Source organism: Aquarana catesbeiana, linkage group LG06 (genome assembly GCF_042186555.1).
Source record: "Aquarana catesbeiana isolate 2022-GZ linkage group LG06, ASM4218655v1, whole genome shotgun sequence".
Lineage (NCBI taxonomy): Eukaryota > Metazoa > Chordata > Amphibia > Anura > Ranidae > Aquarana > Aquarana catesbeiana.
Genome location: NC_133329.1, coordinates 51,375,819 through 51,394,361, shown reverse-complemented (window position 1 = coordinate 51,394,361; position 18,543 = coordinate 51,375,819). Strand labels below are relative to the sequence as shown.

Genomic DNA, 18,543 nt, shown 5'->3' with positions numbered 1-18,543 from the left:
GAGGATCCCCAAATCTAGGTGTGAAAAACTTATTGCATCTTTCCCAAAAAGACTCATCAAAAGGGGCTTCTACTAAATACTGAGCAAAGGGTCTGAATACTTAGGACCATGTGATATTTCAGTTTTTCTTTTTTAATAAATCTGCAAAAATGTCAACAATTCTGTGTTTTTCTGTCAATATGGGGTGCTGTGTGTACATTAATGAGGAAAAAATGAACTTAAATGATTTTAGAAAATGGCTGCAATATAACAAAGAGTGAAAAATTTAAGGGGGTCTGAGTACCTTCCGTCCCCACTGTTTATAGAGGGAGGAGGAGGTGAAGGGGTTAATGTACAGATGTTCAGGATAAGGGAGGTGAGGGGTTAAAGTATAATCAAAAAACTATAAACTTTTTTTTGTTTTGAATAGAATGGAGAGGGATTGGCTCACCTATCAGGTTGTTATTGTTGTCTTTGTACCTATTGGGAAGATTCCTCTCTATTACTCCTGTTTACTATTTTCACTGTAAGTGAAAGTAAAAGAAAATCTGAAATTTTGGGTTGTCTGCAGGACAGGAATAGCAGGAAAATCTTCCAATGAAGACATTAGTTCTAATAACCCCGGTGACTACTAGGGATTTACTCATTTTAGAAGGCTTTGCTCTCACTTCCTGTTTGGTTATGGGACAGGAAGTGAAGGAAAATCTCAATGGGATTTTAACCCAATCTTACTCTATCCAAAATAAAAAAAAAGTTTTTCTAATAGTTCTACTACAATATACAGATCAGATCAAAGACAGGATGGATCTGATGTACTGTAGAGAGGTGAATGACAGTGAAGGTAGATTTCTTTTCGATTGGTGTACAAGAGCTTCCTGATAACCAGCCAATAAGTGACACATGACTGCTCACTGCAGCCTTTTTTTTTTACTTTCTGTGATAGAATGATTGATCACAGCAACCACATGGCACAGAGGCACTCTCATTGGCTCTGTACCTTTTGCCTATGGTCTGCTGTGTCCAATCACAGGACTGCCCATGCACAGGAGCTCTCAGAGGGTATTATGACATGATAGGGGAGGGGACTGGTCATACATGTACAATGGCCGGTCTGCAAGAGGTTCAAATATAACACAAGACCACAAGCTGTGTATAGAAAGTGTTTATTTTTGTTCTCATCACCTCTGATTACAATCAATTGACAAAAATTTGCTATCACACCAAAATTGAGACAGTAATCTAATGCCTAAACCCCAATCCTCAATCATTTCAGTAACTTTATAAGGCTGGATGACTGAATTACTGACATATCACTGTAAACATCATCATTATATTTTAAAGTTCCACATTTTATCGTTAAAAACCCATCTTCATCCTTGAAATCCATTTGAAACTTTGCCTAGGCTTAGATGATGTCATCAGTCTGCTGCGGGCAGGAGGAAGCATTTCCTCAGTCTCCCCTCCCCCCAGTGATCGGACCACAACATGATAAAATTACAGCAAGTCATAAGGTGAGAGGCTGCAGCAGAGGCTGATTTGTGTCAGGATTACTGAACACAGCCAAGAACTGCACAGGCACAATGATTTATTTGACTTTGTCATCCCCGAGCCGACATCTCAGCCCTGGCAGTAGATGGTGACCCTGGGTGATGCCTGAACAAAGGTGGCGCTGTCTGAAGAGACAAGGAGATGAAGACATTGTCAGGGGAGTTCTGTGATCTCTGGGAGAGGTAATGAATACCTGGAAGGGTTAAATATTACCAATCATACACTTAACATAAAAAGTATATCTGATGATAGGTCAGCTTTATACAGACAATATAATCTAATGGAACCATTTACTTCCTTACTCACCCCTAACCCTTTACCCTCCGATCATCATTCCTGACACCCAAATAATCATCCCGAAATATAACAAAATAAAAGATGATGAGAAAGGATTCATTTATCCAAATTATACATGAAGTAAGAATAGGAAGAATTCATCACTGAGATTATCAGGACTATACAATGTGGTTATACATGGAATATACACACCGAAAATCATTTTTATTTAAAAAAAAAACTTAGGGTTACAAAATACACAAACAGCAGTTTTCTCAGGAAAGTTCATGTACATTCATTCTGTGTGAATGGGGCAAAACAAACAATTATTATTAGGCTATTTCATGTGCTGGATTAATATTTCCATTGATTTAAAATGGAAAACACTGTATTTGGCCACTAGATGGCACTAATTATGATAGAAAATATTTAGCACCTTCTAGTGGCCAAATCCAGTATTTTGAATAAAATAAAATGTCCAGCACAGGAAATGGCCCAATGACAAGGGCTGCTGATAAGGCAGTACAGCCATCCCTCCTGTACTGGACCCCGGCCCCATTAGTTCAAAAGGGGGGCCCGGGAACCTGCTGAGCAAGAGGGCCGGCTGTACTGCCTTATTGCAGACAGCGATCCTTTTCTGCCTCCCCCTGCAGTGCTGTGAGCTCCTCCCTCCTCTCCCTCCCTCCGGCTGTACTGCAGAGGGATTGGTTCTAGCACATGCACTGCTTTCATCTGTTCATCCCCCCTGTGTATCACTTCCCAGGACACACTTAACCCCTTGATCGCCCCCTGGTGTTTAACTCCTTCCCTGCCAGTGTCATTTATACAGTAATCAATGGCTATTTGTAGCTCTGATCGCTGTATTACTGCCAACGGTCCCAAAATAGTGTCAAAAATTGTCCGATGTGTCCGCCATAATGTCGCAGTCACAATAAAAAAAAAAATCTAAGATCGCCGCCATTAATAGTAAAAAAAAAAAATTAATAATAAAAATGCCATAAATCTATCCCCTATTTTGTAGACACTATAACTTTTGCGCAAACCAATCAATATACGCTTATTGCGTTTTTTTTTACCAAAAATTTGTAGAAGAATACATATCGGCCTAAACTGAGGAAAAAAAATTGTTTTTTTGAAAAAAATGTGGGATATTTATTATAGAAAAAAATACAAAATATTGTGTTTTTTTCAAAATTGTCACTCTTTTTTTATTTACAGCGCAAAAAATAAAAACCGCAGAGGTGATCAAATACCACCAAAAGAAAGCTCTATTTGTGGGGGAAAAAAGGGCATCAATTTTGTTTGGATACAACGTCGCACGACCGCGCAATTGTCAGTTAAAATGACGCAGTGCTGAATGACAAAATATACTCTGGTCAGGAAGGGGGTAAAATCTTCCAGGGCTGAAGTGGTTAACATTCCCAGTGCAGTGCTAGGAATGTCATAGTCAATGGACACAACAATCATCTGTACTATGAATTAGAATGTTCTGGAATCTTCTGAGAGAAGTAATGAGCCCATTATATCATCGGGGGAATGAAGATTATCAGACATTCTGTTCACACCCTGATTACTGTGACCATAATTGTGAGGAAAATATTTTAAATGTTTCTCCAATTAGAGAAAATCAATGAAAAGATTATTTTTAATAACAATAAAATGATTTGCAGATAATAAGTTGGATGAGGAATTACATGTTGTTTGTTGATTTGTCTTCTCTGTTTAGCTATTGAACATTTTCTTTAAGCTTTGCAGAGCTTTTTCTTTTGTGACAGATTTCCAGCCATCTGGTATTTCTGCTGGTTTTGCATTGTATTCTTTAGCAAACTCCTTATTAAACTTCACAAAAATATACTTCCAGTAATCTGAGGACTCGATGCTGGGATCTGGTTGGATGGCCCAATCTGGATAAATGGTACGATACTCTTTGTATGGGTGCCATTTGCCTTCTGTGGCTGAACATCGAAATCTGCCATTAGATACAACAGATGTACTACATATATCAGTGATTAAGATTCTAGTATCAATCCATTTGTATCCCCCCAGTCCTTTGGGTCTGTGGATAGTAGCAAAGTGCTCCTTGTGTTCATCACCTCCGGCCTCACAGGGGACTTTACAGAATGGACATTGCTTCCCACAGCCAACAACCTTCCTGAACAATTCATCCTGAGGCTTCACCGTCACCTTGGAGAGTACAGACTTTATATCCATAGATTGCAGCTCTGATAAGACTTTTGTTTCTGTATCTCGGAGGAAGAGCTGAATGTCAGATGAAAATTGTCCAACATCAGCCGTGTTCTGGAAAGTGACCGCTTGCATCTCATTCTGTGGGATCACCAATTCTTCCTTTAGTATCTCACATACACTTTTCAGAAAATCTGAGACTGTCGATCTTTTAACAGAGTTGTCTTCAGTAAGAGCTCCATTTATCTTTTTGTCCAGTGAAGAGAGCAGGTTTTCTTGTAATGGTTTTAGGATTTGGGGCTTTGCATATGTTTCAATGTAATTTAGTATCCAGGCTTTTGTATATTTCTCATAGTAACCCATATAGATGACATATTTCTGGAAGGACATTTCTTTCAGCAGCTCCTTCATTAAAAACTCTTGAAAGAATGTTCTACTGCTGAATGTCTTGTTGTCTGGACTACCTTCTATGTCATCCACTATTTCCTGCCCAAGATGGCGGAAAACATGATCCATCATTGCTGGTTTTAGACATCGCTCACAGAATTCTTTGGCTTTAGTCTGACAAATATCTTTCTCTTGAAATATGCTGATAAATGTTTCTAAATATCCAGGCTTTAGTTTCTCCAAACGCACTTTTGGATCGTTCTCTCTAATGAATTTCTCATGCATCTCTTGAAACTCTCTGGAAGCTTTTCTAAGAATGTGAAGCTTGATATCCACTTCAAACTCTGTGGACAAATGAAGATTTCTGGACTGTTTAGAAATCTCTGTTGTAATCATATGAAGTAATTCCTGGCAATAGTTGTCACAATAGTCCTCTCCAGTTTCCACCTTCTCTCTGATATATTTGTTACAGTTATCTATAAGAGAACGAGCAAAACCATTTATTTTGTCAAAATGCTCATTTCTGTACCTAAATGTATCTGTCAGTTTTGTAATCCAACCCCTCTCAATATATTTCTTATCCATCTTGAAATCAGTCTGTGTGATATCTGCCAAGTCCATCACACCCAGTAAGCGTTCATTTACAGCTGATCCTTTATTGCTCATGTCATTCATTAGCTGCTGGAACATAGATCTACTGACAATGCGTGTTTTTAATTTCTCTATCTGTAGATCAGTCAGTGTCTTCTCCCACATCAACTCAAATTCTCTCTTTAACTCTTCATTGTTCAGCTTTTTTTTCTTCTCTCGGCACCTCTTGAGGAGATCTGTGATTTTGTCCTCAATCAATTTCTGGGTATTATTTTGCATATTCTGAATCTTGAATTTCCCTTTCTGAATTGAGACAGCCTCATCCAACTTCACAAGAGAATTCCTTTTTAGTTGGTCCTTCAGGGATGTTGTGCTCAGAATAAAATCTTGTTTGTATCGTTCTATTAGATGAACATTTTCATTTTTATTGTCAAAGTAGTTTTCCAGCAATTCCAATACTTTACTTTCATTACTAATCAACAAATTGTTGAGCTCATTCTTAAATTCCAAACACAGTTCATCACTTAGACTCTCTGCAGTCTGATTCTTAATGTTTGTCTCTGTACGGATCAGCCAATCATGGACAGCTTTTCGGAACTCCCATTCCCACTGTGAGTATTCTATAGATAGTTTATTATAAGCTTCTGCCACCAGGCTGTTCCTGAAACTGAAGATGAATTTCTCATGTTTTACAGCTTTCCATAAACTTTCTATCCATGTTATAAATTCAGGAATAGTTAAAGGCCTGTGCAGAGATTCTTTGTTTGTCATTAATTCTAATAAATACTTTTTCAGTTCAGACACATGTTCACTGTACCCAGAATTTACTGGAGCCATTGGAGGGACCCCAAGCCAGAGCCCAGGAATGTACCAGTTGTCTTTCTCCAGATTGTAATCCATCACATCACTGAAAGTTTTGATTTCACTTTTATTTTCCATCTCTGCAGCTACTTTTGTCATTTCATTCAGTTGTTCCAGAAGTTTCTTCCTGTCTCTCATGTTCTTGTCATGAGCGGACACATCACTCACATTCTGATGTACAAACTGGCAGTTGGGTCTCTTTCCTATTTCTTTCATTCTAAGAAAAGCATGGACCACAATCTGTAAAATATCCTTCATTTCTGTTGTATTTTCCATGGCCATATTGATGATGGTGATATCACTCAACCCAACCACTAGTGTGGCCAGTTCATTGTCATGTTCATAACTGCCCTCCAAGGAAGCCAACTCTGGAGCTTTCAGCCCCTCAGTGTCAATGATCAGGATGAAGTCACAGCCCAGCTCCTCCTGGAAGTTCTCTTTCACATTAATAAGAGTCATGAAGGCTCCTCGTGTGCATCGTCCACTGGCCACCGGGAACTGCAGACCAAACATGGTGTTGAGAAGAGTGGATTTCCCCGTACTCTGCACCCCTAGTACAGTGATCACTCTCATTCTGCATTTTCCCCCTGTTTTGGTGTTCAGCTCATTTAGAACATCAGTTATCCACCATAGAGGAATGTTGGAGGCATCTCCATCTATCAGCTCCAATGGGAAACCATCCAACAAAAGATCAGCAGCAATTCCTGGCAATCTAGTAAATTGTCTTTTATCTATTTTTCTTTCTTTAAACATGGAACACTCAGCTTCATAAAACTGTCCCATCTCACGTAGAAAATGTTCAATTCCTAAAGAACTGTCAGAGATTTTCTGGTCTATCTGTTTGAGCTCTTGATTATTAATTAGGGCATTGTTACATTTTTCTTTGTATTTAGCTTGTAGATTAGAAAGGTGACTTCTAGCAATTGAATCAAGTTCAAATTTCATCCATTTCAGAAAATATTGTTTCTCAGTCTCAGACAAATGAGTGATTGCATCAATAAAGAGCATTAAACCATGGGGCAGATCATGGTTATATTGTTCCTCATGTAGTGAAATGCGTTTCTTTATCAGTTCATCTTGATATTGTTGTGTGTCTTTACCATCTTGCTTTGTCATTCTGCAAAGTTCCTTTTCTAGTTTAGATAACTGTCTCCAGAGATCTCCCTGTAACTTCATAGTGTTCTTTTTGTAGTCAGACACATTTGTTATTTCTTCTGTAATTTTCCTGGCATGTTCCCTGGCCTTCTGACATTCAGAAATATTCTCATCCACTTGGATGCTCAATCCATGAGTTTCTTTTTCAAGGTCTCTCATTGTATTTTCTTTTAGCTTACTTTTAAAGAAATCTATAATATTGCTTTGTAGTTTTTTTACAAATGCTGCCTCATTTGTCATGACTGCATGTTTTATCACATTTTTTTTTTTGAACTTTAGCACTGGCATTAATTCTTGAAGGTACTTCAGTGTTTCTTTAGAACTTTGAGTAACAATGAAGTAATACTGGGTGTCAGTGGTTGGGCAGGATGATAAAAGTCTGAATTCCCTCTCAGAAATATCCGCAATAAATATAAACACAGCTGATGAAATTCTAGTCAGAAACTTGAACTGGTCCCAGTTGGCCTCCAGGTCTCCTCGTAGGTTGGTCACTGCGATGGGTTCTGGGAAAACATCAGACTTACCACAGGGAAAATACCAGGAAACTTCTACCAGTCCATCAGATATTTCCCTCTTAATGTTTCCTCCATTCATATTGTCATGTATGAAGAAGTTATTATGTTGCTGATCTGGATTAAGAACTTGGTTAAGGATTTTAGATTTGGATAATTTGTTTTTTCCTAATCTGACACAAGACACGATTGGCATGGAAGTATTCACCACATTTTCTTCTCTAAAGCCTTTACTGTGCACTAATGACTGAGGTCTCCATTTCTTCACTATGTCCCTCATTGCCCAAACCATGAGGGTGCAGTATGACCCGTCACCAGCAGGGAGCAGCAGAGGGACAGCAAACTGACACATGGACAATTTGGTTACAATCTCTTGTTGGAGAAAACTGTCTGAGCAATGCAGGAGGACACACAGGACATCCAGGGGGTGAACAGAACTAGATGAATCATCATCTGGAACTAAATCATCATTAATTAGGTTGTCATCATCATCATCATTATCGTATACATCAACACCAGTAGACTGATCTTTCTCAAGAAGAATTACTCTTGCAGTCCTATTTAGGGCCATGAGTTTCCTCAAGTAATTCAAGGGAAGATCCTCTACAGTTTTAGGTGGTTTGCCATGCACGTTCTCTAAACCAACGCTCAGGATATCCCTCAGAGTCAATTTTGAAATCTTTGACATTTTTTCTGCAAGCTGATGAAAAGTAGTCTTTTTAGTCTTGTTGGTATAGAGTTCTGTAAAAAAGAAATGTTTAATGTTATATGTTAATGTTATATTCACTTGCTAAATCATTTGTGATCAACCGCGCACCCTATATACACACACATCAACTTTAAATGCAAAAATAACAATATCGTGAGCAACCACTAGATGTCTCCAGTGGATAGACATAAATTAACATGTGAAATCTTTTACAATATTCACTCTAAAGTGCATAAGTGCAAACAAATACATGTGGCTACCCCCAGATATCTCCAATGGGTATGAAAAGAAAAAATAAAGTGTCCAAAAAATCAATCATATAAAAGTGTAGTGTCCATGAACTTCCATCAAAGGACTTCCAATGGTGCATAAGTTGCCTTATCCAGTGACAAAGTGACTATGGGTCTTCCTCCACCAACATCTGTCACACAGCCTACTCACCGGAACTACATGACTTCCATTACAGGAGTTACATACAGTGGATGGTCTCAATGGAGGCTGCAACGATTCGGTAGACAGACTCCCAAAGCACTGTTTGCACTTATGCACTTTAGAGTGAATATTGTAAGGCCCCTTTCACACATGCGGACAGTATGTCCGTATTTCATCCATCCGTTTTCGGATGAAATACGGACATACATGCATCCCTATGGGATAGCGGGTGTCAGCGGATGTACATCCGCAAACACCCGATGTCGTCCGGCTCCGTTCTCGTCCGATTCTGCGGACGGAAGAAAATCCTATTTTTCTATCCGTCTGCAGAGCGGATCGGAGGAACACGGACTGATAGGGGAGAGCGGAGATCTGACAGGGCGGTCCCTGTACAGTGTGCGGGTCCCACCCTGTCATCCGCCAGCTCAGCTGGGGAAAGCGGAGCGATCCCCGCTGAGCAGCGGATGTTCACGGGGCGGATCAACACGGATCCGTCCCGTGTGAAAGGGGCCTAAAAGATTTCACGTTAATTTATGTTTATCCACTGGAGACATCTAGTGGTTGCTCACAATATTGTTATGGTTTCATTTAAAAATGTATGCGTATATAGGGTGCGCAGTTCATCAGAAATTTTCACACACATAAGGTATCCCCTTCACAACGTGCAGCCCCTATAAATATATAATAACCTTTGCACAGGTAGAGAAATTATATACAATCCAATTTCCATTTCTTCCATTTAAATTGCAATCAACTGGGGGCAGAGCTTGCCATGGACCGTGATGGATGCTTGAAGGAGCTGCTCCAGTTGTGCAGAAGACAGAACGGCCCGCAGCAACACTCCAGGACACCGGATCACACAGCAAACACCCGTGGACTTCACCCCAGACACACGATTATGTCCAAGAAGAGGAAACAGGACATGAAGCCTCAGCAGCAGCGTGGGAGTAAGCAAAATGGCACCGCCGGGCCTCACATCCCGACCTCCAGAGCAGTCGGGATGTGAGGCCCGGCGGTGCCATTTTGCTTACTTCCACGGCCAGACGGTCGGGGGCGGAGCTTCACGGCCGACGTCCCCCGCTGCCATCTCATGCTAACAGCTGTTCAGACGCGAACAGACTAATTCTACGGAACACGAGATTCTTTTATCTATTGCTGCGCTGCTGAAGCGCTTTTTTTACAGATACCATTTACATTTAATACTTCCTACTTGGAAGGATTTCCATTTGGATCGCTCTTAGAGTTTTTTCTTTTTTCTTGGGGGATTGCTGTTTTCCACCCTGCTTCTAAGGCACGGATTTACCCTGGACTACCGATGACCATTCCCTGCAAAGGAGATCCAGCGTAGCTGTCCACCAGTGGCATACTGAGCCTTGTCTGACCCCCTGTAATTAAGGGGTCCACCCTGTCTGGTAAGCGCACTCATGATTATTTTTACCACATCCGATGCATTATGAAAAGTGATTGACCTGCCTGCATCAAGAGGAATTGAATCCCAGTTTTGATCATATGGACTTTTCATTAATTTTATATTTATTTCTTAGTTTCTTTTGTTGCGCTGCACTTATTTTGTTTTATGATTGTTTTTTGAGGTTGGTGAATTCCTTTAGTGCTTAGCTTGTATTTATCATTACTATTTAGTCTTCGCTGATTGTTCTTTGTTTTATAATTTCAGTAACACTGCACCACCTAAATGTAGACATGTGAAATTCCCCTATGTCTTCTCTGCTAACGTGGACTCAAAAAAAGAGTTCTTGATAGCCATAAGGGACACAGTAAACTTTACACAAAGAATTTAAAGATTTCCAAGGCAGATATCTGATATTGACTTGTGACATCAAATCTATGACACTCACAATAGTAAATGTGTATGCACCCAACGTACACCAAATACGTTTTTTCAACAAACTATTAAAGTCCATACACAAATTCCAACAAGGAGGTCTGCTCCTATGTGGGGATTTTAATGTCACCCCGGACCTGACCATGGATTCTACAGCTGCTCGTGGATGGCAAACTCTATCTCTTAAACTTTACATTCAACTACATGACCTCTACGATGCCAGCGAAAGAGGCTTAACCTTTTTTTCAAACTCTCATCGGTCTTATTTGCAGAGACTTATTTCTGCTGGACAAATGGCTCTTGACAAAAGCTACTGCTACATCTATTAATACCATCACGTGGTCTGACCACTTTGATACTACTGACAATTTAAGACTCTTTATCATTCCAATCCACCCTTATATCTAGAGTCTACAACAAACAAAACATAAGGCTGAACTGGAAAAATATCTCATAGAGTTTTATAAAACTGACCAGTCCTCAGTGGACAATCCCTTTGTACTATGGAATGCCCATAAGGTGTTCATAAGAGGCAAAGAGGCAGAGGCAGAAACATATAAACAACCTCATTGAGGAGATCGCCATCATAGATACTCAAAATAAACAAACAGTTACCAGACCTCTCCCAAAAATGATTTCATTTACGCCATACTCTATGCTCTCTTCTGCTAGGTGACTTTGAAAAAGCAACTAATGCCGTGTACACAAGGGCGGACTTTTTGACAGCAAAGGTCTGACGAAAAGAATCCGCCGGACAATTCGATCGTGTGTGGGCTTCATCAGATTTTTGCTGTCGAAAAATCAGATGGACTTTAGAAATTGAACAGGTTTCAAATCTTTGTTCCGGAACTCCGCCGAAACCAGTTGCTATGGAGAAATCCGCTCGTCTGTATGCTGTTCCGATGGACCAAAAACGAGGCATGCTCTGAAGCAAGTACGAGACTGAAGCGCTCGGTTTGGTAAAACTAGAGTTCTTATTGGAGCTAGCACATTCCTCATGCTGCAAATTCTGTGATCGTTTAAATGCAGCGCATTATGGTCTTCTTTATAATGCTAGAAGAACGAAGTTGTTTTGCTGCTCATATTCACACAGAGTTCTCACAAACAGATTTCTGGATTATTTCTCCTGATCTCATGAATGATATTGTATTTTTTAAAAGCCCGATCTCCATAATGTTTTTAAATATTTTTTTGGAGTCATCTTTTATTATTTTGGATTTCATCAAGATCTTTTTTTATGATTATTTAAAAATTATTTTCTAGTGATCTCCATATATTTTTTTTATGTGTGTCAAGTTACCACAATAACATTAATAATGTTTTATTTTTTTGTTAGTCAAGTTAACACAATAACATTATTAATGTTTTATTTCTTTGTGTGTCAAGTTAACACAATAAAATTATTAATGTTTTATTTTTTGTGTGTCAAGTTACCACAATAACATTATATTTTATTTTTGTTTTTTTGTGTGTCAAGTTACCACAATAACCTTTTTTTAATGTTTTTTTTTATGTGTCAAGTTACCACAATAACCTTTTTTTTATGTTTTCTTTGGTTTCAAGTTGCCACAATAACATTATATTTTTGTGTTTTTTGGAACCTCAAGGAGGTTGGTGTCCCTTGTTAATTTGACATTGTCTTTTAGAAATGCATTTGAATAAAAACACATAGGCAAATGTTTTCTAATAAAATATCCATTTATTCTGGTTAACAAAATAAAGATGAAGGCAATGCTGGAGAAACTTTAGGAATTTGTGAAGTCTTTTGGCCCCAGGGCACACATCGAGTCTGTGAAAACGAAAATTGAGATCTTGAGGAGTCCATATAATAGGGAGCACAATCTGGTCCAGGAATCCCAGAGATCAAGACCAGCAGCAGATGACATATATGTCTCCAGGCTGTGGTACTACACCAGCCTGCGTCTTCTGTCAGACCAGACTGAAGCCAGGTCATCGCTTTCTTCTCTTGGCTGAAGCCTTCCCTCCACGCTGCCCTGCACCCTTACCTGTAGCCTTCCCTGCAGCCTTCCTTGGAGGCTGTGGCTCTGGTGGTGGACTTGTGGTAGGAGGAGTAGGGGCTTGCTCATATATTTGGCTGTTGGCAGTTAACTCGCCCCTCAGCCCCTTGTGAAGGGCATCAGAAATAATTCTTTCACAGAGGAGGAGTTGGCCCTTCTCCAATTCGAGCAACCTGCTGGCTATATAGCAGCCATAGACCTCTTCAGCTTTGGGGGGGCTCCTTAGGACATTTGTAGCTTCTCTAATGAGGCACAGTGATGCCTCCTCTGTCACCGTCCCCTTCCTGGGCCTTTTTGTATGAAGGCGGAGGGGAGGCACCTGCGATTGGGTGAGGCTCCTACTGGGCCCGGCCACCTCCTGGCTGACACTGGGCCTGGCCTCCTCCTGTCTGCCACTTTCCAGAACTTCCTCCTGGCTGAGCTCATCCTGTGTATAAAAAAGGGACATAGTTTTAGTTTTTGATTCATCAATTACACACAATTTTCAGCTCATGACTTGCAAATTCAATGTTAATACATATAAAAGAGTATCATACTGACCCCAGCATTTTTTTCAAGCTGGTGAAAAACATTTTTGGCCACTACTGTCAATTAATATGTATACATCATTTTTCAGATAAAATCATTAATAGTTAATAAATTATAACATCTAGTTAACATAATTAATATTAAGACACTTAATATGTATAAAAATAATATACCTGGCTCAAGCTGGCGCATCCACTTCTTCCAGGATGGAAGGCCCAGGTTGTTCCTCATCAGCCTCTGCTGGGGTGGAGGGAAGGGTGGAGCGAAGGCTGCAGGGAAGGGTGGAGGGAAGGGTCGAAAGCGATTCCCTGGCTTCAGTCTGGTCGTCAAGAAAATGAAGTTTTTCGAAGTACCACAGCTTGGGTACATACACATCATCTGCTGATGCTCCTGATCTCAGGGAATTATGGATCTTGTTATGCTCCCTCCTATACATATTCCTCAAGATCCCAATTTTACATTCCAAAATCTCCAAGGTTGCTTCTGAGATCAAAGTCTGCACAAATGCCAGAAGTCTTTCCAGCATTGCCTTCCTTACTGGTTTGTTGTAATATGCACTGTGCTTGACCTCCCACAGATTCCTCATCTCCCTGTACTTGTCAATAAATTGTGACATGAATTCAGGGTCCTTAAACTTATTATTAATTTTTTCTGTAAGACAATACACAAGATAAAAACACTAATGTTAGCCCAAACTCTCATATTCTTATCCCAATATAGGCCTCAATCTATAAGCAGTATAGGCCACTGATGTTCGAAAATTTGTATAAAAATTAGTTTTTTTCGGTCACTCGCAACTTCCGCTCCTATTCCCTCTGTGAAACTCCGCCTGCGTCGCATGCCCCTGGTGTTCTTTTTCATGAATATTTCCCGCCTCTTCTCTTTACGGTGCGCAGTAGGAGCAACATGGCGGAGACACAGCCGATTTGTGTTAATTACTCCAGTAACGAGGAAAGCCCGGAGCCCGAAACGTCCCGATCCGGGAAGAAGAGATTTAAGGCCTCCAATATGGCCTTTGAAGAGATGCTGGAGATGCTGGACATCTTGCAGAGGAAGGATTATGATGGGAAGCATGGACCGTAAACCCATCCGAATTTGCGCAAGGCCAAAATCATGTCCAAAGTTGTGAGGACCCTGCAGCAGAATTTTGGGGTACGACTCTCCAAAGACCAATTGAGGAAACCTTAAACTGAGGGAGCCGGATCAGTACAGAAGAATAAAGAAAGTGCTTCAAAAAAGTAAGTACTTGTCATGAAGATGCACACGGTGTGTCAACATGTGCTATCTGCCATCAGGGGATCTCAATGTACGCGTTTTGTGGGTGCAACCCCTTCCTCATAACGCTAGTAGGTGAGAGGAAGGGAAAGCACCCACAAAACACGTCCATTGATCCCCCATGATGGGAGATAGCACATGTTGACATTACCCATTTGGAATCCCAATTTGTGTGCATCTTCAAAATTTGGCTTTTACAGGGGTGACATCACCCCATCTGATGAAGGCAATAGACACATTTTTGACACTATAATGTCGGATATTGCCTTCAATTTTTCAATGTTGAACTTTGTAAGTTCCAGAGTTGTGTATATGTTATGTTTGAAAAATGCCTGTTTGTAAAAAAAAAAAAAAAAAAAAAAAAAAAAAAAGAAGAAAGGAGGTTTTTAAAACCAAAAAAAAAAAAAAAAAAGTTGTTAAAAAATAAATATATATTTTAAAATACATTTTTATAAATGCACATGTGAATGTGCACAGAATAAAGAGTTTGCTAATCAACAATGTGTGGCTTCTTTTAATGCTCAATACCAGTTTTGTAAGTTATTTGGTGTTTACAGTGACAATGGGGCTTTTTTACTAAAGGAAAATACACTTGGCACTACAAGTGCACTAGGAATACGTAGGAGACAGCCAAAAAGAAAAGCAAGCAATAAATACATTTCTAGATTTTATCTGATCATTTTTTTTATTCATAAAAATTAGACATTGTCTGGCATTGCAATGGCCCCCCTACCCGTAAAAAAATTAACATATTTATCCCAAATTTCACGGGCACTTTGGGGGGGCCAAGCCAGTACGGCCAGTATCCAGGCCCGTCAGAGGATTCCCTGGAAGAATTCCAGCCTCAGGCCCAACTGATGCAAGATAATTTCTTGAATTTTTTCTTAAAAAATTGTGCAGGATAAAGCATGTTAGGACGATATGATTAAGTTTGTATTCTGCCATATGGATTGCGGTCAGAAACAGGCGGAACCGGCTGGCCATTATCCCAAAGGCATTCTCCACAACTCTTCTCGCTCTGGCCAGCCGGTAGTTAAAAACCGTCCTCTCCAGGGTGAGGGTCCTTTGGGGGAATGGCCGCATCAGGTGCTCGCCCAGACCGAAAGCTTCATCTGCAATTAAGACAAAAGGGAAGTCCTTTCACGTTATACGCATCAGGTGGCAATCCCAGGCCACCACTCTGGGGACGCTGGTAGAACTCTGTCTGGGCAAAGACTCCTCCATCCGACAATTCTTCCCCACGTCCACATACAGAAATTCATATTGTGCCGACACCACCGCCATTAACACGATACTATGAAACCCCTTATAGTTAAAATAGTATGGCCCCGAATGGGGTGGCGGCACGATGTGGACTTGCTTCCCATCTATAGCCCCTTCACAGTCGGGAAGGTTCCAACTGGTGGCAAAATGGGATGCCACAGTCTGCCATTCCTGTGGCGTTGAAGGAAACTGGGGAGTCAAACAAGAAAAAAAATATAAGTACTTTTGCACATAACATTGCAAGCACATTACACAAAAAACATTCTTGCCCAACATCAGTATAACATTTATTTTAAGTATTATTTAAAGTCTAAAATATAAGGCCCACTTATCAGATTCCTCACCCCCTCTGATGGCCCATTGATAAAATTTAAGAGGGGGGGTTTCTAAATTAATTTAAGGACACACAGACCATTTGGACACATTTTTAGGGGGTGTTTAGGCTAAAGCACTACAATGGAGCTGACAAAATACATTGTTAACTGACTAGACTAGGTGGACATGGGCCCAGCATAGCATCCTGGGGAGGTTCGTGAAGGCAAATATGCATGAAGGACAAAAAAGGAGCATTAAAAGATTACAGCATGCATGAAGACAAAGGGGGACATTCACAGCATATTGCAATCATTAGGGATTGAGGAAAGAAATACAATACATTAGCATACATTAAATACAATAAAATGTGATGTTAAAGAATAAATCTTACCTTAATATAGTCCTTCTGCAGGACCTGAATGATGGCAGAACAAGTCTCTGGGATAATGATCCCCAGAGCCAGGGGGGAGATGCCTGTCGAGAACTTGAGGTCCTGCAAACTTCTCCCAGTCGCCAAGCAACACAATGTGGTGACTAGCCTCTGCTCCAGAGTGATGGCTTGCCTCATGCAGGTATCCTGCCTGCTGATATAAGGGGTCAGCAAAGCCAACAAACTGTGAAAAACGGGGTCCATCATCCTGTGAAAGTTCCTGAAATCATCAGGATTATTCTCACGGATCTCACGAAACAAAGGCATGTGAGAGAATTGGTCACGCTGGAGCAACCAATTCTTGGTCCATGAACTTCTCCCCACCCTGTTCATGGACTGGGCTTGGGTTGAAGAATGAACTACAACACCAAGCCCAAGCAAAGCAGGAACTCTACGATGAGTACGTACATGCAACATGGCTTCAAAATGGTTGGCTGGTCAGAACGAACTTAACAGAACGCACTGAAGAACAGCAAGGCCTGTGAGAAGCGAGCTGAAAATCAGCAATGAGCGGACAAGAACACACTGAATAAACCAATGGGAACTGACTACACGCACTGAAAAGCAGATACAAACCTCACAAGCACAAACTGAACAACAGTTAAACAATCTGAAAAGCGTGAATCGTCTCTCAAACTTCTACTAACATGAGGTAAACACGAAATTAGCAGAAGGAGCCCAAAGGCTGGCGCACGAGCTATTGAACTTCCGTTTTATAGTCTCGTCGGACCTGGTGTACATCACCGCGTACTATACGGTCAGACTTTGGTGTGATCATGTGTAGGCAAGTCCGTTTCGGCAGAACTCCGTCGGAACTCCGTCGAAAAGTCCTTCAGAGTTCAGTCCGATGAAAAGTCCAGCCGTGTGTACACGGCATAACAGACTGAATATGACATATTATGCCCAGGGTGACCGAGCAGGGAAATTGTTAGCATATAAGTTAAAGGGCCAGAGGCTAAAAACTAAGATCCCCTTTTTTTTTACCATTCATCTACCAAAACCAAAATATACCACCCACAAGCAATAGCTGATATGTTTAGCTAGTATTACAGCTCACTGTACAACTTAAATAAAGATCCCAACACCATACAGCCGAAGGAGGATTTATTTCAAGCGTTCCTACACAAATTTAAACTTCCACAAATTTATCAAGAGCAACTCTTAACACTAAACTCCCCATTTACGTCACTTGAAATTCAGAGGGTTATAGATTCATTACCAAGCAATAAATCACCAGGTCGTGACGGATTTAAAGGGGAATACTATAAGTCATTTAAAAATATTTTACTACCTGACATGGTAAAAATTTACAATGCAGCAGCTGCCTTTTCGCCCCTTCCCGCCTGAAATGTTTAAAACTATGATCATAACATTACCCAAGCCAGGAAAGGACCCCACATCACCCCAGAATTTTAGACCCATTTTCCTCTCAAACAATGATCTGATTGACATACTACCTCTCCTCATACACCAAGATCAGTCCGGGCTTTACCAAGGGACCCCAGACAACTGATCAATATAATTAACATGGCAAAAATTGCAAAGAACTCTTTTTCTGCTCCTTGCACTGGACGCAGGGCAGGCATTTGATAGAATCCATTGGGATTATCTGGCTCATGTTCTGTCAGCCTTTGGATTCTCAGGCCAAATATTCACAGCTATATTGGCGCTCTATTCAAATCCCTCAGCCCAGGTTTACTCATCAGGAATGCTTTCAACACCATTCTCAATTACTAACGGTACACATCAGGGATGCCCCCTCTCACCCTTAATTTTGAATCTATTGATGGAACCAGCAGCATCCTACATATGATCCCATCCACAGATTTCACGATTTCAAATTCATAACTCTAATCATGTCATTAGCCTTTTCGCAGATGATATAATTCTGATGCTAACCAATGTTGAAACTTACCTGGCTTCGGTGCATTCGACCTTGAAATTGTTTAATAGCATGTCCTACTATAAAGTGAATGAATCCATATTATATATTATATAATTCTAATGCCCTGTACACATGATAGGATTTTCCGATGGAAAATGTGTGATAGGACCTTGTTGTCGGAAATTCCGACCGTGTGTAGGCTCCATCACACATTTTCCATAGGAATTTCCGACACACAAAGTTTGAGAGCAGGCTATAAAATTTTCCGACAACAAGATCCGTTGCCAGAAATTCCGATCGTGTGTACACAAATCCGACGCACAAAGTGCCACGCATGCTCAGAATAAATTAA

General features: G+C 40.5%; 1 protein-coding gene across 1 annotated transcript in view; it reads right to left on the bottom strand.

Moving 5' to 3' along the window:
• Positions 1-1,126: 1,126 nt before the first annotated feature.
• The window catches only part of LOC141148395 (interferon-induced very large GTPase 1-like), a 188,110-nt gene continuing 170,693 nt past the window's right edge, over positions 1,127-18,543 (bottom strand). The window contains exon 4 of the mRNA XM_073635858.1: positions 1,127-8,234. Coding sequence (XP_073491959.1) covers positions 3,526-8,234 — 4,709 coding nt within the window. The 3' untranslated portion in view covers positions 1,127-3,525. The remainder of the gene's footprint in view (positions 8,235-18,543) is intronic.